General features: G+C 36.6%; 1 protein-coding gene across 1 annotated transcript; it reads left to right on the plus strand.

The window, feature by feature from the left end:
* The first annotated feature begins 655 nt into the window (after positions 1–655).
* On the plus strand, positions 656–21,376 carry LOC135634218 (actin-related protein 9-like). Its single transcript, XM_065144534.1, has 21 exons — positions 656–725; positions 824–896; positions 1,850–1,968; positions 2,049–2,108; positions 2,205–2,270; positions 3,410–3,536; positions 5,373–5,578; positions 6,196–6,316; positions 7,398–7,462; positions 12,339–12,428; positions 12,627–12,677; positions 12,877–13,008; positions 14,892–14,981; positions 16,299–16,369; positions 16,455–16,654; positions 16,738–16,781; positions 16,870–16,919; positions 17,465–17,510; positions 19,039–19,089; positions 20,504–20,650; positions 20,840–21,376. The coding sequence occupies exons 1-20, from the start codon at positions 723–725 to the stop codon at positions 20,645–20,647; spliced, it is 1,809 nt and encodes a 602-aa protein (XP_065000606.1). The 5' UTR covers positions 656–722; the 3' UTR covers positions 20,648–20,650; positions 20,840–21,376.
* Positions 21,377–21,816: the final 440 nt, after the last annotated feature.

Raw genomic sequence — 21,816 nt, forward strand, 5'->3', positions numbered from 1 at the left:
ATCATGAGGTTATCTTTTACTTCTGTTCATCTTGTTCATTTTAACTTTATACGTATGTATGTATGTCTACACATCACACAGATGGCCTCCATCTTTTTTGTTGTCATGGAGTTGACTAGATACTGAGATAACTTTTCCTTGGTTATGATCGCTCTACTATCTGCTTAATCTCTCCTTTCATCTCTTGATGCTGTGGGATGATCTTTCTCGCATTCGTAGACAACTGCAATTAGCTTATGATTTCATGGAGAAAATAATATACTTAAGTTCTGTGTTTAAAGATGTAAATAGGAATGATAACATATATTGTCTCTATTGAAATTTTCGAATTGATTAGTGTATTATTGTATTTGTCACTTAATATAATAAGTATTTTTTTTTAAAAATAGTAATATTTATTACTCGTGAATTTTATGCTCCTCATTTCTACATTCAAACTAGTCCTGAATCTGACTCATTGTTTCCTATTAATCCTTATAGATTAATGGGTATTGTAATTAGACTTTAATACATCTCATTATAATTTATTTTTATTTTAAACGGGTCGGATCGGGTAGACGGTAAACCCGAAAAAACCGTAAATCCGCATCACAGATCCAAAACCGCAAGTTACCGAAACATGGTTTCTCTGTTGCTTCCGTATATATATCACACTTTCCGGCGGATCCTCGAACCTGCGCGTCTCCATCCCGCTTGTCGCTCGCTTCTTGCTTCTTCTCGTCATGGTGAGCTCTCCCCTTCCTCCGACGTTCCACTCCTCCTTTTTGCTTTCTTTTCTTTGTCGATCTTTTGATACGCTTCACGTTGGTGTTCGTCGCTTCAGGATTACTACAAGAGCGTGGTTCCTTCCCAGCTGATCAACGAGCGCGGTGCCAATCTCGTCGTCATCAATCCAGGTCTCAAACCCTAGTCCTTGTCTTTTATTTCTCAAGAAGCGGTCGATCCTGCAGTTCGAAACCTTTTCCCCTTTGTTAATATCTCGAGAACGATGACTATGCAGTATTGTTTGGAAGGGATTGTTGTATGCCTTGATTCTGTGGGTTTTTGGTAGAGCTAGGTTTCCGCAATGGTTGTGGCCTTGAATTACTCGTGCCGTTAACCTTCTTTTAGGTTTTTAGGTACTAGTTGGATTCGGGAAGGCATTCGTCCCTTCAGGATGACCTTAAAACCGTGGTGGTTTTCCAATTAATCAACGACGTAAGTCATCAATCCTGGTCCCGAACCCTAATTCTGGTCTTTTATATTTCAGGAAGTGATTTTCCTGCAGTTTGAAACCTTTTCCCCTTTGCTAATCTCTTATGAACAATGAGAATGTGGTATTGGTGGAACGGTTTGTTGTACGCCTTGATTTGGTGGATTCCTGAAAGAGCTAGGTTTTGTTGGACTTTACGTAGTGGTTAGTGGCCTTGGATTATTTGTGCCGTTCATTTTTCTTCGGGTTTTAGGGTACTAGTCGGATTTGGGAAGGCATTTGTTCCGTCAGGATTACCTCAAGGTCATGGTTCTTTCCCGGCTCATCAGTGAGCATGGCTTTAAGATCTACATCATCAATTTACGTCCGGAACTCTAATTCTGATATTTAATCTTACAACATGCAGCTGGTCCTGGAGTTTGAAACCTTTTCCCCTTTGCGAATATCTAAAGAAAAATAAGTATGCAATATTGTTGGAAGGGATTGTTGTATGCCCTGATTTGGTGGATTCTTGGTAGAGCCAGGTTTCATTGGTTTTGATTTAGTGGTTAGCATTGTTGAATTATTTGTTCCGTTCAACCTTCTTTAGATTCTTGGATGTCTGATGTTTCTCCCCATCTGATTTGGGTGTGTTTATCTCTTATATGTTTATGCAAGGATCTGCAAATGTTAGAATAGGCTTTGCTAATCAACAAGTACCATTCAACATTCCTCACTGTATAGCACGGCATGTGAAGGGTTCCGACAACAGACTGACGGGAAGTGTGCAGGATCAGGTAATGAGGTTTTGATTGATGTTGCTGTACTTAGTTAACTCTTCTCCTTCCTGTTCTTATGGTTTTTGTTTTGGTTCCAGGTGCTTAACTTGCAAGCAATTCCATCCCAACAATTGGAGCGTGAGAAGGCGTATGACACTGTAATGAATGAGCTTCCAATCCATCTTCCTTTGGAATTAATCTATTGTAGTAATGACCATCAAACTTAGGTAATAAGGATTGCTTGTTGTTTGCAGATTGCATCATTTTTGAAGATCCCATTTCTGGATGAAGAGGTGGAAAGCAACTCATTTCCTCGTAAGGTATCTTTGTTCTTAACTATGTGGTTTGTGTCATTTGGTGGTACTATTAACTTGCGATTTTGAAATTGACATGATGATAAGTGGATTCTGAGTACTTAACATGCATAAGCATGCTCGTAGCATCGAATGAAATTCAGTGAGTCCATGCAACTTGTAAGTCTTATGATACAGAATGACCATCACGGAGTAATCAAAGTTGTTATAGTTAATCAAATCATTATCAAACAAAGAAATAAACAGAAGCTAAATTATATGACCAGTTTGAGGAGGTGGCAAAAGTAGTCTGCCTGCAAGAAATTAAAATATATAAAGATAAAAAAGCCTGAGTTTTGATCTTAAACATCTTAAGAAAATACTTCTTGTAAATTAACTGAGAGTATTAGGTCACTACGCTGCTATTTGCTCGATGGAGTTAAACGTGATATTGACATATTTATTGTCAGATCTTTCTTTGGAACTAAGATGGCAATGTGGAGAATTTTCACTCTGCTTATGCCAGTTTGGTTAGAATACGAAGTAAGTAAGTGGGGAATGCAAATAATTTGGTTGTAGATTGAGCTTGTCTCGTCCTTTGTGCATTTCTATTTTTCTTATTACATTCTTTTGGTACTTGTTTCAGTGTGGGAAGTATGATACCTCCTACTTTACAGATACAATTTTTTTGTCTTATCTTCTCAGTTGTGGCTACTTAAACTTTGCATATGAAGTTTCAAATTCCAAGATATTATTATGGAAAATTTTACACACAAAATTTGCTTTAAGCTTATGAGGAGATGAACAAAATCAAAGCGGAGATCTTCATATTTCTCTCTTTTCTGCTACATTAGGTCATAGTTGGATGAGTCTGGAAACTAATTTTGCAGACCTTTCAGAAGACTATATTAATATGATCCTATCATGCAGTATCTTCCTTCTCATGACTTGTTCTTACCTGTACTGCCTGTGAAATGTGTTGAACAGTTCATGGTTATCCCTTGTATTATTTTTTAAAGTTGTTTTCTTTTGATATGCATGTGCATGCCATAAGATTGAAAGAAAGAAAAGGAGTTTAATTTTATTTTTAACAAGTGTATACTGGGAACTGAAGCTCCTAAATTCATCATGTGAGCTTTTATAAGATACATTATGCTGCTTTGCAGATGGGACCAGTTGACGGCTATGCTTCACACCAAAGCAGAAGTGAAACTTCATATAGTTGGACAAATGTGATGGAGAAAAAGCCAAACCGATCTTTGGCAGTTGATACTTCTCAAATCACACTTTCTGGTCATATTTGATTATACTGTTTTCATTCAGTTCATTTTGGTATTTCCCTAGAGAGCTAACTTTACTAGGTTGATGTTTCTCATTTTATGTTCCCTCCTATTTGTTGCTCCATAGCTTCTATAGACTTCACCCAAACTAATGGGAAGTTGGTATGAAAAAATTAGTATTTTTTGTTATTCCATTTTTTTATTTGCTTTGATTAAGTACATAGTCTCCTAGTTTGACTAAGACTAAGTACATAGTCTCTTTGAGGATATTTGCCTAATGTAAGTCACTATTAAAATATATATATTTTTATTGTGACAATTTTTTTACCATTTGCTTTGAGTAACTAAGTTGCTGCCTCAGTATGCTAGTTTGAACCTTTGTATTGCTCATTGCGTCACACAGAGGATGTAGCGCCTAAATAGTTTCTAGATTTCTTTTACAATTATTGTGTCATTTGCTGATAAAGTTTAGGCCAAACTTCATATGTGTGTGTGTGTGTGTGTATACTTGAACAGAGCCATCACCAAAAGAAGATACAGGAAGATTATATATATATATATATATATATATATATATATATATATATATATATATATAGGTCCCAAATAAGATTTTTTAAAATTATATATGATGAATAATTAAATATGTATCACAAAAATAAAAATAGTGCACTAAGTGAACCGACCTCAATATGGTAACAGTGTAACAGGGAATTCTAACTCTTTGACAGCAGGTTAATCAACCACAAACTCCTATGTTTTAACTCCTATTGTAGTAACAGTGCACCACCTCAATATAGTGCAATAAGTTAATCGACGAAAGTATTTCCTATAAAATGAGAGAGAGAACCGAGAAGATGGAGAAGTAAACAACAACTGTGGAGGAAGGTGGAAACCAACAACAGACAAAGCTAGAGAGGGTGGCAGATGAAGTTTTAGTGCTGGACAAAGGCAGCGGACGAAGCAGACAGGGCTTCAGTGGTGGACGGAGCGTATGAAGCTGGCAGACAAGCAGTAGGGTGTCGCTTCTGGTTTCTTTCACTAGGTCTGGCGTCAGGGTGGGGGGCAGGGGATCACATTAGTTGGTCCAATTGAGCCAACTTACTCGCCCAATCGAACCTAGACTCCAAGTTGACTTGATTTGGCTTGGGCGCTCACTTGAGCAGTGCTTCATTGAAACGCCTTCTCTGAGGTGTTGCAAGGTGCTTGGGTCTTGCTTCATCCGAGTGCCTTTTGAAAACATTGGGACCAAGTATTATCTTTTTTTATTTTTCAAGTACCAACATGGTACATCATTATGGCTTAGAGCCAGTACGTGTTTGGTACCCAAAATTAAAAGCCTTGGTACTATCATCGTGATTTTTATTCTTTATCTGATGGCAAAATATGATTTTGTGGTCTTTTCTGGTTGATAAGGGAATACAAGTTTAATTGCCTGAAAAGAAGTATGGTGGCCAATAGGGTGGAAAAGTAAGGGGTTTAAAACTTCGAAGAAGATGATACCACACTTTGTAGAAATTGGTGGTTGATAAGTATATATGATTAAGAGGGTAGCCAAGGAGGTTCCTTGGAATCTAAGGTGAGGTATTGCATCAAAGGAGAGCCGGTGGTGGTGAGATGAACGTTCAAAAAGCAATTGTTACCAAGAGAAGGTCTTCTGCAATTCAAATTAAAAAAATAGTTTTTTTTGTTGTTGTTGTTGTGGTGGTGTTCTGAACAGATGAATGTGTCAGGTTCACTGGTAGATGGTGTGTCCTTATTCGTGTCATTTTTTGTTGTAAGATTGCATTTGCTTTCTTTTTCCCTTCTTTATTTTAAATGAGCTTATCAATGGTTTTGATTTTTCCAGAAAGAGCAGAGGACAAGGATGCTGAATGTGAACCCTCAAATTCTAAAGCTGATGATGATGGAGAGTCCCCTCCCGAAGAGTTTATGTTCAAGGAGTTCATATGTGGGGAAGAAGCCCTGAAAATTTCTTCTGTGGAGCCATATTGTTTAAGTCATCCTATAAGACGTGGCCATTTTAATGTTTCACAGCATTATCCTTTACAGCAGGTAGTTATCATCATCCCATAAGACATGGCCATTTTAATGTTTCACAGCATCATCCTTTACAGCATGAAGTTACTGTTATCCTATAAGACTTGGCCATTTTTTTTCTGCCATAGTTGATGTGTTAAGATGGCTACCACACATTTTCAGCATCTTAAAAATTGGTACAAAAACTCTTTTTCATGTATTTTGATTGGGTAGTTGATAGAAATTAAACTAGGATACATGCTCCATATATATTATTTAGAACATTTTGACTAGCGGATCCAAATATTATCTTTGTCGGTGAAGAAGAAAAGACTATGCAGATGCAACAAAGTGATAACCAGCTGCTAGTTTGGAACAGATAAACCTCGAAGTCAGTCAGTGCAAACTAAAGACCAGAGTCAAGTTACATTGATTAACATTAAGAATATTTGAGGCCTTAAATAAATTATTGAAACTGAAGGCTCTACCATCTAAACCACACCATTCAAGCCAGACCATTATGACCCAAAGAGTTTCCAACAGATTTTTTTTTTAAGCATTTGTTGGTGTTTATATATGTCAAAGATCTAGTGTGATTCAAAATATTATAAATTTAAATAATGTTTCATTAAAAGGGCTTTATTTTGCTGCAGGTCTTGGAAGATTTACATGATATTTGGAATTGGATATTAACCGAAAAACTTCATCTTCCTTCAGGAGAGAGAAACTTATACTCTGCCATTCTTGTTTTGCCAGAAACATTTGACAACCGTGGTATGTATCTGATTTGTGTTATTTTTTGTTACGATCAATTGGTGTTGAGGACATGCTTATCAAATTGGAGCCTTTTGATGGGTCTGGGTAACCACTATGTTGCTTCTCTCTCTCTCTCTTTGCATGCTTCCCAACACTAAAATTTATTTAGACATATGTACTGGGAACATGAACAACAAAGGCATAAATTTCTAACAATTTGGGGTTGACCTCACGTCCTTCATGACGCCAAGCCCAACGTGCCCACTTGTCACCACGCGGACAGGGGGCAACGATGGGATGACCCTCGTATGTAATGGGAATGGGTAACCATGAATTTCATGAGCCACATGTTGCTTTCCCATTTTATTATAATGTGTTACTATATATTATCTTATATATTATCTGGATAGAAAATGTCTTGCTTAATCTTTCACAAGCTCAGATTATATTATGTAATTGCCAAAAGCATGATAAGGAACTTCACAATATGTACAATTGTACATATAGTGGTTTCTATGTTGTTCAGATGTCTTGTATGATATAAGATAGTCTCAATGCTTAACATGATGAATAATAATCTCAATGTAGTTGGCATGACTCATATCGACTTTGGTAGGCTAGTTTCTTTGGAAGTTGCTTCTTGTACAACTGTGTTTTGTTTAAAATTTTTAACCTTTAAATCAGCAAATAAAAGCAAGATAATATTGTGTGCATTTACTTTTGTAAACATTAAAAATTCTTGATTTGTCCCTCTTTTTCTGTTAGTGATGCCAATGTTTGTTTTAGATATTTTGTACTGAGAGCTTCAATATTGGAAACTACCGAGAGCTTCAATATTTGTTACAGATATTTTGTTCTTCATTTTGTTGGAAAATTTGGTATGCAGTGCAGAGATTTTATGCTGCCTGTGTTTGTAACAAATAATTTGAAAATTTTCATTAAGTAGTTTTTCGAATATTTTGCAGTGTAACTTTCTTTTAGATTTGTAAAAGCTTCTAGAGTTATAAACAAAGCTTTTGCTTTTAATCCTTATCCTTGTTTAAGTTAATGGTGAAAACTGTTTGCTGTAAAAACATGATGTATGACTCTTCTTCTGCAGAAATCAAAGAAATGCTGTCTGTTGTTCTGCGTGACCTAAAGTTTAGCTTGGCAGTGGTACATCAGGTGCAAAGAAATTATGTTTACTGCTTAGTAGGGTAAACATAGAGCACTCTTTTTGTATTTGGGCTACATACTGTAGCATATTTTTCTTCTGTTAGTGTCGTGGTGATTTGCTGAACCAAATATATGGTTATGCTTACAAAAAACCTAATCAATCATTGAGTTACTTTGCATATTGCCATCTAAGGTACTTTTAAAATTTACTTTCTGACTAAAAAATGTTATTTTATTGTGTTATGATATGTTATATAAATCTAGTTATCCTGTATTAGAAATTTTATTATTATTAGTTTTTGTATTTAAGTGGAAAGCATGTTTTTTTTTCTTTCATTTGTCACATTGCATACCTTCTTTAACATTAATTAGTTCTTTTGTAGTGAACTGAAACATATTTCTTTCAAGTGAGTAATTGTTTCTAACAGGAGGATGTAGCACAAAGTTTCTAATCTATATTACTATCATTTTATCAAAATTGGAAGCTATAGCTAGGGTTTGCTGTACCAATGCGTATTGCTCAGTACGGGCAGTATGTACTAGTCTGACAGGATACCGGTATGCAAATTGCCCTCTATCAGGCGGTACCAGTCACTTGACCCAGTATCCGATGATACGAGGTCTATACCTAGTGGTAGTGGTCGAAATCCGATCGTTATCGACCTGTACTGATCGATAACAGTTGGATTTCGACCATTACTGATCAATGGCTGAGATTGCTCTATTTTAAATGGTCAATTTGATCATTTGAGGCTTAGAAAAGGATTTTTAAACTCTTTCAACTCATTTCACTCTTAACCTCTTAAATTCTTTCTCTTTTTACTTACATTTCTCTCTTATTCTTACATTTTGACTCTTCTAAAGTCAACAAAGCTATGATTTGAGCAGATACGACAGAGCCTACATGATGTAGACACAGATCAAAGTTTATTGTATTCACAGTTATCATATTATGGAGAATCTTATGGCTAATAGCAGTACGGTGATAGTTGGTCATACTTCTCTAAACAACAATACGATAATCGATCTTACGAGACGGAGCAGCAGATGAATATCGAAAGTAGAAGTTCTAACATTCTCTATGCTCCGCATCAATACATGCTACATCGTCCTTGCCTCAGGAGCCGCCTCGGACGTATGGTTCACGATGATCAGACTACGATCATCACCACATTGATGCATCAATAACATGCGGTATGTATCATTACTCTATGTCATGGGATCAATTTCATGATAAGTCCGACAAACATAACATATTGATAATACATATATATAAGATCGAGGTTCTCGATCCACCAAATGTGGAGTCCCATCATTTTTTTTTGTGGTAGAACTAGGTATATCCATTATTTGATTATTTAATTCATTTGAATCTTAAAGTTTAAGTTGTATAAAAAATAATCTAACAATTGAAATAATTTCTTTGTAGATAATTTAATATTAACGGAAAGATGATCTGGAACATACCACAAAGCTACTCTTCAAAGCTTGAAAAAGATGCAGTACTATTATTTCCTAATTTACATTATTTTTGCTAAAATTATACAAAAATTATACTTATTTTTAACTTAAAAATCCTAATCTAACTTTTTTTTTTTTTTCAGGTTTTTTTTTATGATTTTGGGCATATCGTCGGTAAACCCTGGCGTCTGTGATTTAAAAAGGCGCTTCGGCGCTCGCTTAGGCACTCGGGCGTGGCGAGGCCCGAGCTCTCGCCTCGCCCGAGCGCCTCGCTAATCTCCCAGGCGGCGCGCTTCAAACAGGCACCGCCTGGGCGCTCGCTCGAGCCCAGGCGCTGGGCGCTTCAGGCGAGCGCCTGGGTTAACCAAGGCGACCGAACTAGGATTTTAGGTCTGGTTTGGTCCTGGTTCGGTCTTTGATGGTTAGTTGGTTTAATCAAACCAACTAAAATCGATATAAGTGAGAACCCAACCCTAACCCTAACCCTCGCCGCTGTTGCTCCCGATCCCGATCTTGTTGCTCGCAAACGCTGCCTCTGTCGCCGCTCGCGCTTCTCGCTGCTCGCCGCTCCTGCTCCCGCTGCTCGCCGCTGTCGCTGCTCACAAATGCTGCCTCTGTCGCCGCCCGCGCCTCCCGCTGCTCGCCGCTCTTGCTCCCGCTGCCGATGCTCGCCGCTGTCGCTGCTCACAAACGCTGCCTCAGTCGCCGCTCGCGCCTCCCGCTGCTCGCCGCTCCTGCTCCAGCTCCCGCTGCTCGCCGCTGTTGCTGCTCGCAAACGCTGCCGCTGTCGCCGCTCGCGCCTCCCGCTGCTCGCCGCTCCTGCTGCCGCTGCTCGCCGCTGTCGTTGCTCGTAAACGCTGCCGCTGTCACCACTCGCGCCTCCCGCTGCTCGTCGCTGCCTCCTTGCACTCCGCTGCTGCTACCGCTTCCTCTTTTCTCAGTTAGTAGGCTCAGCACCCCCTTACACTTTCTTCTTCTCCTTCTGTTAATAGTATACAGTATACTGTTAACAGTATACTGTATACTGTTAATATTGTTAGGTTTATTTGAAATTATTAATTTTCAATGCTGTTAATAGATTTTCTTAATTTAATAGCATATTTTAATTTAAAATTTTAAATAATTATATTTATTAATTATATTATATATTTTTATATTTTAGCGTCTCGCTTCGCTCGGGTGAGCGCCTAGCGCCTCAGGCGTCTTTGGACCTTGGTGCCTTTTAGCGCCTAGCGCTTTTTAAATCACTGCCTTGCGTATCGTCGGTATGCCTCGGTACGGACCGTACTAAGCAGGGCTCGGTACATTGGTATAGACCGAAATTATAATCTTTTGTATTGATACATTGTATGCTATTGGTGTATCAATATGATGATGATCGTAGTCTGATTGTCGTGAATCACGTGTCTAAGGCGGCTCTTGAGGTAAGGATGAGTGTGACATGTATTGGTGTCAAGCATAGAGAATATCCTAACTTTTACTTTTGCTATTGATCTGCTGCTCCGTCTCGTAAGTTCGATTATCGTACTGTTGCTCGGAAAAGTATGACAAACTACACTATACTACTGTTGGTTGTAAGATTTTCCATAATACGATTGTGAATATGATGAACTTTGCTCTTTGTCTATGTTGTGTAGGCTTTGTTGCATTTGCTCAAATCGTAGCTTTGTTGAGTTTAAGAGAGTCAAAAAGTGAGAATAAGAGAGATATGAGTGAAAAAAAGTTTGAGAGAGTGAATTGAGTTGAAAGAGTAGGGAAGAAAGAGTTTAAAAACCCTTTTCTAAGCCTTAAGTGGTCAAATTGACCATTTGAAATAGGGCAATCTCAGCCCTCGATCGGTAACGATCGGATTTTGACTGCTACCTCCTAGTACAGACCTCGTATCGCTCGATACGAGGTCAAGTGATCGGTATCACCCGGTAACGGGCGGTTCGTGTATTAGTATCTTGTCGGATCGGTACATACCGCCCGTATTGAGCTGTACGCATCGGTACAGTAAACCCTGATCAGTACACTATGTCATGGGATCAATTTCATGATTGGGTCCGACAAACATATCATATTGATATACAAATATATAAGATTGAGGATCCCGATCCACCGCCTGTGGAGTCCCGTCGTTCTTTTTTATAGTAGAATCAGGTATATTCATCGATTGATTACTTAATTCATTTAAATATTAAAGTTTAAGTTGTATAAAAAATAATCTAACAATTCAAATAATTTCTTTATAGATAATTCAATATTAATGGAAAGGCGATTCGGAATATACCACAAAACTACTCCTCAAAGTCCGAAAAAGATGTGATACTATTCTTTCATAATTTATATTATTTTTGCTAAAATTATACTAAATTCATTGTGCCAAAGCCATGTTACCCTTCTCATGTACCAAAAGATTTTGAAACTTGCTTACGTTATGTTTTGCTTTGTTACCCTTCTCATGTACCAAAATTATACCTCTGTACACGCAGGGAACAAAGACCCAATTGCATTATGTTTTGCTTTTAAGTATTCTGCAAATGCAGCATATAGTGTTTTAATCGCTCATTGCTGAATCTTAGAATAATGTCTTATTAGTTCTTTGGACAAGGTCCAGATGTACACTAACTTTCTAATAGTTCAACAATGACATTTTAGATTGCTTTGATTTGTATAATTGTGTATATTTTGAAACTTGCATAATTTTTATTGTCATGACCCGACTATGACCCAACCTGATGTACACTCGTTAGGTTCTTATAAGTCAATCTTAGTCTTTGTACATTTTTTTTATGAAGGACTAAACTGTGATGCCACAGTCCTCCCCACTTAAGAGTTTGACATCTCGTCAAGGTCTAGTATAGCTTGGAATCAAACTCTAGTATGATGAACGTGAGACTTATCCTAGTGATGACTTCACGTTGTGATGTGTCATCTGGCCTTGTCTATGGGTAGTCCTTCCTTAATTGAGCTTTTTACCCATGCAAAGTATTAGGTTGGATCTGATACCAATTGTTATGATCCGACTTGATGGAATAATTGGTTTATAAACTTTGTTGAGCTCGAACCACCGATCCAAAATTCTTAAACCTAGTATTGTAGTACACCACTGGCCCAAAATGCTTAAGCCCAATACTATAGTATTTTTGATTTTTATAGCTAATTTTAGCTTTGCTCACTCTCAACGTGAGATTCAATCAGGGTATTACATTTATACTTATTTTCCCCATTTTTCATTTAAAAATTCAAATCTCTAATTTTTATTTCTTCTTTGGCCATGTGTTCTAGTTGTATGACTTTTTGTTGGTACAAGAGAATCTTGATGGCTTTCTTTGTCATTTCGTGAGAGATTCAGTTTAAGTTTCTTTTGTTTTATGTTTTCATGGTTGCTACTAGATTGTGTTATATATTGTATGTTCATTCTAATCCTTTTTCAATTCAGGAAGGTCTAGCTGCAACCTTTGGGAATGGATTATCTACGGCTTGTGTTGTTAACATTGGTGCTCAAGTAACATCAGTAATTTGCATCGAGGCAAGGAAATGCTTTACTCACTTCTTATTTAATTGATTAGGACAGGAATGCAGAATATTTTTCCATATTGTAATGGCATTAAGCACTGAGTTGCTGTAAGTGATATGCATGGGTTTGGGTCAAGCATATACTTTGACTCTTTGAGCTCTAATATTTTTTTTATTAATTTATATATCATAATTTTGCATTAATTTTCAGGATGGTGTAGCTTTGCCTTCTACAGTTCTCACGTTGCCTTATGGTGGAGAGGTTTGACATGAATTTTTTTACTTTTGGGTTTATTTTCATTCCCAAAAAATCGTGAATAAATTTTTTGGTCAAGAATTTTGATTATTCATTATTTTTTTTGTGTGATATATGCCTAACAACTCATCAATTAGTTTTTTGGTTATTTATTACTTACCTTGACAAAACAAAAACTAAATGTTCATTAATCTATTTCATGTAGGATATCTCGAGATGCCTCTTGTGGTTACAGCGTTACCATCAGACTTGGCCACCTATTCAAACTAATCCACTGGTGAAGCCTATTGACATGTTTATGCTTAACAAAATAAAGGAATCTTACTGTCAGATTAGAGTAAGTTTGTTGCCAGCATTTAATATTATGACCTGTTTTTTTTGTTTTCAACATGTTATTAGTAAAGTTTTTTTTTATTACTTCACAAATGATATCGGTGGCACTGAACTGACCCTAAGCATAAATTGTCAGTTTTGAGTTAACCAGCTTAGGCATCTAGCTTATGTTCACTTACTGAGTATATCTTGCATTAAATTTTAAGGTAATTTTATTCCTTAGATTGCAAGATGGTTTACAATTTTTCTATATATTATTTTGTTTGTTTTTAATATATGAATAGGTCCTCTAATCAAGGATTACAATACTGAATGATACTGCCTGTATCGGGTAGACTGTTGATCTAGCCCCGTATCGGATGATATGGGGTTGTATCGGGTGGTAACGGTCGATTTTGACCGTCGTTACCCACTACCGGGCAGTATCAGCCTGGTTGCAGCAAGGGAAGAAGAAGCGTCGAGGGATAAGAGGGAGAATCTGGAGAACCTTGATGCTTCCCAATTCAGCGCCGCCCTCCCTCGACGATCTCGATCCAAGAGGTAATGGAGAGGCGACGGCTCGTCTTATTCTTCGCCGTGTTCTTCGCTGAAGGCTGGAGACACTTACGACCTTTGCCACGTTCTTCGCTGAAGGCCATAGACGTCTGCGGCCTTCGACGTCTTCGCCGAACGCCATAGATGCAGTCTTCTCCTCGTCTGATGCATTGAGGAGAAGAAAAGGAGGCGACATCACTAAGACAACGTACGCCTCCTTTTTTTTTTTTTAATATTTTTATATATTGATTTTTATATTTTTTATAATATATATACGTACCAAGTGGTACACCCTGGCATACTGTTCAGTACACCTGTACTGTACCATATCGAGCAAAACTCGAAATGTCGATACGGCACGAAATTACGAACCTTGCCTCTAACTATGTAACATTTGCCATTTAGGAGAGAGGCTACTTATGATCCAATTATGATAGCGGAAATAATAACTCTTTGGCTGTTGATGTTCATCAAGTTTGGTGCGATAAAATAACTGTGATCATGGGTTTGGTTTAGTATTAGACTTTGGTTAGGTTCTTATCAAACTATTATTTCACAGGCACACTAAGATTATAACAAGAAAAGGAAAAAAAGATAACCAAGAAAGAGAAGGGGGTGGGTTTTACCTGCCAGCTTCGGTGTCTCTTTTAGTCAAACAAAACTATGCAAGTCTTCAAGAAAATAAAATAGGAATGGGGAATGAGGTTAAAAATTGAGACACAAGTTATCTTGGCAGTGCATCAGCAAGCCCAAGCTTGCAGCAGCATTCTGCATGATATAAATGTAATTACAAAATAATGGTTTATGAAGAAGGTTTATCAATGGTTATCTTTGAACATTGTACTCGGCTGATTGGAATTAGTTATTGGGCCTAGAATTCATTCAGATATGTATGAGACCTTATAATAGCCAGTTTTGGATGTGCATTGTAGATTGGTTTGTGTAGTTATGGATCACTGAATAATTTATTTGATATGCTTACTCCATTAGCAAATTCGATGGTGTAGGAGTTACTGGACGTGGAGCTTTATGGGCTAGCAAGTCATATTATGTTACCATGTGGCGCTAAAATACTTGTTTTACTTTTTCTGCATAGCTGTCCGTTGTTGTTCATTTTTTTTCATATTCAACTTTAAGCTGATGTATTTACTGGTTGATTTCTATCTTACGTACCATATTCCATGTGTGCATCATGATATATCACTGTTGATGATTTAATGTAGTTACATCATCTTCCTAGTGCGTGTGTTAGAGATGGTCAATTAAAAATATAGATGGTTATATAGTATTATCTTACCAAATTTCTACTTCAAATCTTAAGTTTCATAACTAAGAAACTTTTCTTTTTGACAGGAAGGAGAATATGATGCTGTGGCCATAGTTCATTCATTTGATGAAGTTAGACCTGTTGGCTCACATAAGACAAGGCTATCTGCCCTTAATGTAGGTTTCTTTTTTTTTTGGTTGAATTAAAATTTTGTTAAAATCAGCAGTGTTGTGAAATTTACTTTTGTAGCTTTGTTTTTCTGGGATAGTGGATTTTGATGAGCAAGCATTTAGTTGGTTCGTAATTGTGGGCTTCTAGGATTAGGACTGTTTATCTTTTATTTAATCTAGTTAAATATAGCACCAAATCATAGTTGTTTTCTTTTTTATATTTGGGACTCCATACTTATATGATTACATGTATTAGTAAATGTTGATTGTATATATATAATCCCTTGGTTATGCATAGATGAATAGATGAGTATTTATAATCATTTCTCTGTACACATACGGTTAAATCTATTCATGCATAATATGCATACAGGTTTACAGGACGTGTGTGCTTCATGTTATATTCACGCTTTATTGAAGAAAAACCTTTTTTCTAGTTCTAGCAAGACTTGTTAATTATGGAACATTAGCTTTTTGTTAGTTTCTTCTTTTTTTACATGGAATTTCTTGTTTGTTTATTCTTTATGTACAAGGAGCATGTTGGTGACAATATAGCAGGATTCTGGTTAATTAATGATAGAGATTGAATGATGACATATAATTTTCTACCTTGTGACATCTCAGTGCTTGCATATGCTCTCTTTAATAGCTTTATAAATACTCATTTGAATGATGCAACGAACCAACTATTTCTGCAATTATGGTAATAGCTAGATTACATAATATACATTTTCATTTTGTGAATATAAAATTTGGTATACAGAAAGATTTTGATGGTAATCAGGACTGGATCTGTGCCAATCCCTGATCAGACTGGCGCAAGTCTAGAACATAGCAAAGCATACCTCAGACCGCATGGACCAAAGAGACAGGGAAAAAAGAGGGGAGGAGGAGGAAGAGTTGGAGGATACGGTGTTGGAGCACCGGAGACAGAAGAAGTGACTGTGAGGCAATGGATAGCGATGAAAACAAACTGTTTAACCTTTAAAACTGGGCTGTAAGCCTGGGCTTTGCGCCAAATTGGGCAATAAGCCTTGGTCCTAATTGGACCGAGTGACTGCATAGTTTGCATACCAGTTTTAGGTTGGACCGGATGCACCAGGAAATAATGCTATATAGTAGAAAGGATGAACATATTATCATCTATATTGTGATCATTTATGCTAAGCAATAGGGTTGGTTCATGTAATGAGTTCTTGTTTTCGTTGATATACAATTTCCAGTAAAATAATCTATTTTCAGTTTCAATAATCCTATCTTGTTCTTGAAAATTCTGGTTTAACTAATTATGTGTACTATTTTTGTTCTGTGAAATTGTTCTAGGTTCCTCCTATGGGTCTTTTCTATCCTGCACTTCTTGTTCCTGAAGAATATCCACAGCCTCCCCGCCCATGGTGAGATTTTATTCGGTAATTTTATTGCTCTCCGTATCTTGGATAGTTGCCCGTTATATGCTCATTTAAATTCAATTTATTCTAGGTTTCATGACTATGAGGACATGCTGGAAGATACATGGCATATGGAATTCTCAAGGAGACCTGACATGTCAGATGGTCTTTATCTGGGTGTTAACAGTGGATTAAACATGTGGGATAATTACTCCATGCTTCCATCTAGACCTAAAAAGGATGATAAACTTGGCCTTGCTGAAGCAATTACTAGTAGTATACTTTCAACAGGTTTAATTTTTCCAGTTTTCTTTGCAAGTTATTAAGTATTTCATTGGAATAACTTAACAGTTGGTTCTGACTCTTTTTTGCAGGACGACTGGACCTTAAGAGGAAGCTGTTTTGCAGCATACAGCTGGTAAGTCTCTCGAAGTCTTGGCATTGAGTTTATTTGTGTTTTGACATGTTCAGTGTGTTACATTTATTTTGTTTTTTTTTTTTGACAGATAGGTGGAGTATCTTTGACAGCTGGTCTTGTGGGAGCAGTTGAAGAGAGGTTTGTCCTCCATTCATGATTATTAATGTGGACATAATCTTGTCATTTTGAGGACCGTACTTACATATGTATTCTTCTGCAACTTCGGATTAAGGTCACTCCCGATTTGAGTTGCACCATGGCATGCTTAAGATATTTGTTATTGGTTCTTTTCTATAGCACCAGTTTTCATACAATTGCTGTCTACCTATATTTTCTTTTTGAATTTGTTGGAAAATTTAAATATTGGAATATTGCATCAATGAAGTTGCTCAAACTGGCAATTGTAGGTCAAGGAATTTGAAATGGTTATCAAAAGGCATTGAGGCTTGAGAACTATAAGTGCTTTCTTGTCGTAGATAAATCAATTTTGCTTTGGCTATTTGTTTTTTTTATTTTTTTCTATGCTATCATTCTTTTTCATCTCGTGTGTTTTTTTAGTATTATTTGGCTAAAGTTAGTTACTTAATTTGAAACAAGTTGAGCAGAAAATGGCAAATTTTAATATTTTTGATCAGTTATTTACCTTATAAATTTCAGTAATTGTAAATTGTTTATCATTTCAGGGTTTTGCATGCTATTCCTTCAAATGAAGCAATTGACACTGTGGAGGTTAGTCCATGAAAGTACATTGTTGCCAAGAAAAAGAGATCTATAACCACAATGCCCTGTAATTTAAATAGTTATCATCTCCATATGTCCTCTTCTATTGTTTTGTTAATGTGTCAAAAATACAAAGCTTTCTATTGAGATTGTTTTGAAATTGAGTTCAATATAATTAGTTTCCAAGTTATAAACTAGCACCTGAATTTTGGTACTGTAATTTGCTTTAGACTAAAGCTGCAACTGGAGTTACACATGATGGCGACTCTGACTTGCACTATATGGAGATTTTAAGACTTCATTATTACTTTGATACCATTTTAGTGTCTATAGTCTACTGTATAATGTAGTGATTGTCAGTGTGGCTTGGTTTTAGTCAGTTGCACTCAAACCACTGCAAGTATAGAGAGAGAGAGAGATAGAGAGAGAGATCTATACACCAGCAAGGAGGCAAATGCATGGGCAGTATGTGTGTGTGTTTATTAGAAGAAGAGGAAGGGGAAGAGGAGCTGAAGCAAAGGGAAGGGCCAGCTGTTGGGGATTCTAAAACACAAAAGACAAAAAAAAGGGGTACCTATACTACTGTGTGTGTGTGTGTGTTTGTGTTAGAGAGGAAGAGGAGGAGCTGAAGCAAAGGGAAGGGCCAGCTGTTGGGGATTCTAAAACACAAAAAACAAGAAAAGGGGTACCTATACTACTGGGCCATAGGCTTACCACCCAATGCAACTTTGTAACTACCTGGTAGCCAATCGTACCAGATGATTTTTCTCTGTCCATGTGTCAGACCAATAGAATCAGGTTTTAGAACCTAGTTAATACAGGAACATTTTGTTTTGAATGTTTAAATTCATGGATTGTGAATTGAATCATTGAACACTAACTTTGTGTTGTGGCCCGGAGGAAGTGTAGGAAAAAATAACTTTGGACCAATCACCTCATTTGAATTATATATTTGTTTTGCAATCCGTAAACTTGTAGTTTTCAGATATTTAATAAATGCTAATTAGCCATCCGCTGTCTTCATTTATGTCTCCCTTGTTCAACATATAATAGACCCTTTAAAGTTCTTAAATCTTATATCATTGCAAACTTAAATTATTGCAGATGCTGTCCTTTTTTATTTCATTTAAATTTTTAAGCATTAATCTAACCTATTTCTTTATGATAATGACAATTCTTACTACATTTATGAAATTTCTGAGATCAAAGCATTACATGTTGATGTGATCTCTCTTCAATTGTAATCTTATACATGAGGTATTTTCCATGTCCATGGAAAATAAAGTTGCATAATATTTAATATCCTTCTATATCTAATCCATTGGGAGGCCAAATTATCAAACAATTTTGCAATTGTGAGTTGATACCATTGATCAACAGTTAATTTTAAACTACATAAAATTAAATGAATAATGTTCTTGAGGCCTTTTGTCTATACACATGCACATTTTGTTTGTCACTATGATTCCTTAGTCCTGTCTTTCTGTTTAGATCTTTTTGTTCAAGGGAATGATTGGTTTTAGCATAATTTGGACAGGTGCTGCAATCAAGAACCAACCCATTGTTTGTGTCATGGAAAGGGGGTGCGGTAAGTTGCAACCATCTCTTTGTTAAAGATATCCAGAAATTCTTATGCTCCCTTGTGTCATGTTATGTTATGTATCCTGTTTTTGGAATCTTTTCTTGTTTATTTTTCAATGTTTGGCAAAAAATTATGTCTTGGCATACCTATTTTAACTCTGAGAAATAGATTTTTTTAACACTCGTTATTTGGAGGTTCAACAGCTGATATAAAATTCTGTGCTCAACTGAATATGTGCATGCAATAATGACATTTCTACTACAAACAGCATATGAACGATTCTTCAACATATGCTATCTGGAGGTTCAACAGTTGATATAAAGGTCTATGCTCTACTGAATATGTGGATGCAATAACTGCATTTCTACTTCAGATAGTGAAGTGTGAGGATTTTTGACCAAAATTTTATAATAGACTAGGTCCACATCAATGTGGATCCTGCCTAGATAGAGATCTGAGTTTGATCCTCTCAAATCTGATGATCTGGTTTTGATCCATGTAGATCTAAAGCAGATCCTTGTGTTTGCTACTACATAATAGAGGATGAAGGACGAGGTTGTGAATCTATTTGACTGCTTGAATATTCATGATGAATTCAGATTATATGCTGGACTGGTAAGGCAGCAGATGCACCATGTCCGACAAAGTTTATTTTTGAAAATATTTTAACAGGGACCAACTTGACGAGACAACTTGATATGAGGACAATGATGTTAAATTTGAATACCAGATGTTATGATGTGGTCAAGGTACTGGAAGTTGGTCTTCTGTGGCTCATTCCATAGGAAGTTAGTCTCAATCATCGATTAGCTGCAGGAAGGCTGTACACCACTTTTTGCAACTAATTGTTAAAAATTTTACTTATGTTTTTTTTGGGCATATAATTCATATTATATTTTAGGAGACATATGAGAATGCATAATTAAGTGAGAAATTCTGTGAATTATTAATTTCATTGAAGTTCTAAGATTAGTGTTAGGTTGCTTGGTGCAATGGCCAAGTTTTTGAGAGATCAAAGAATGAGCTTTGTTAGCAGCTGTCTGGAAAGGAGAACTTGTTTTCATTTTTGTCAATTGATACTCTTTCTTATTGCATTAATCTCAAGTAGAATGCCCTTTTCAATGATGAGTTGCATATTTTAGAAAATTAAATGATGCTACATGGTTGTTATCTTTTCCTTAATTATTTTATCAGACAGGTTCCTTGAGATTTCCTTGCCACCTGGATGTGTTAGGCATCTGCTAACGATTGCTTTGATCAGAAACTTTAAATAGTTGGAAATTTTGTTTATGGATATGCTACTTATAGTCAAATCTGGTTGTACATGGTAAAAGGATAAATAAAATGGAAGGGTCATATTGTTTCTTAAATTTCCTAAATGTGATAAAGTATTCATGAGTACAGATTTTTTGCATGCCAGATTCTTGGTATCCTGGATTTTAGTCGTGATGCTTGGATACATAGAGAGGACTGGATAAGAAATGGGATTCACATAGGAAGTGGCAGAAAATACAAGGATTCATATTTTCTTCAGGCACAGGCAATGTGCTATATTAATTCTTAACAGGTATTGTCTTTTTGGTAATTTCTGCTTTTTTTTGGGTCTGATTGATTGTATTGCTTTCCTTTTTGATATACCCACTGTTTCTGTTGCATCTGGAATTTGAGAATTGTTTTACCTTTTATCAACTTATTGTTTGTGATTAATCTGATGCTTTGCTTTTTTTCTTTTCTTTCTTCCTCTCTTTGGACTCAGAACACACTGAAGGGTAAGACCACCACCGGGAAGAGAGTGGTAATTACAGTCTGGTAGCTGAACTAGTACTAGAATGAAAAGCTTGCAGCATTCAAGTTTTTGCACTGGTGGTGCTTTGATCTGATTAGTTAAGCAAATTTCACAAGCAGCACCTTTAGATGTGGTTGTCCGAGCTGCATTGCAAAGTTTGAAGCGAGTAGGCACGTCTTTCAGCACTCTTGGAGGGAAAAAGCTGCGCCATGTGTAGGAGTCCACTTGGGGTCCAAAAGGAAAAGTGCGGAATATGAGGTATGTATTGAGCCTCGACTTGCTAACACAGGAACTATAGTGGAGTGCATTCAGCCTATTCTCTTTTTTGTAAGATCAATTGTACAAGACAGGTAGGTATTATAGTTGGATGTGTATGCTCAAAACACTTTTCATTTATTTACTGCTTCGGTATGCAGTGCTAGCTTGGAAGTAATCCTGCTGTCGTATAAATATACTGTGATATCGTTGATGATTCAGTTTTATTTGGGAATATGCCATGTTGGGATATACCTCCAAGTGATGAACAAGCATATATGAAAGTTTACGAGATTAATGTATAATTCCAAAAAATCCTTTCTTAAATTGTCATTTTTTAGAAATGATTAAATTGTATACAGAGCAATGCGCAAGTGATAAGTGGATTAAAATGACCTCCACTTTCAAGTTCACTTCTTTTGAATCGATTTGCTGATTGCAAGGGGACTATCTACAGAAAACAATAAGAAAACTCACTGTTTTCATTACGGACCATCTTGGAGCCAAGTGGTTCGGCGGAAATCAATACAAACAAGATATTGTTTTTGTAGCCACAAAGAAGATCTAATTGAAGTGCAATGGCCCCAAAGCCTTCGAGAGCGCGAAGTGGGCGATAGGAATCGGAAGAGGTCCGATCTGACGAAGCGAGGATGCGATAATTGGAGACACCGTGCGCTTCTTTATATCTTTGA

Source organism: Musa acuminata, chromosome BXJ3-3 (assembly GCF_036884655.1).
Source record: "Musa acuminata AAA Group cultivar baxijiao chromosome BXJ3-3, Cavendish_Baxijiao_AAA, whole genome shotgun sequence".
NCBI classification, from domain to species: domain Eukaryota; kingdom Viridiplantae; phylum Streptophyta; class Magnoliopsida; order Zingiberales; family Musaceae; genus Musa; species Musa acuminata.

What these genes read in the sequence shown, in the direction of transcription:
- LOC135634218 (XM_065144534.1), top strand. An exon ending in AGCATTATCCTTTACAGCAG is followed by an intron (nt 5,579 to 6,195) that starts GTAGTTATCATC and finishes ATTTTGCTGCAG; the next exon opens with GTCTTGGAAGATTTACATGA. An exon ending in AATCTTACTGTCAGATTAGA is followed by an intron (nt 13,009 to 14,891) that starts GTAAGTTTGTTG and finishes TCTTTTTGACAG; the next exon opens with GAAGGAGAATATGATGCTGT.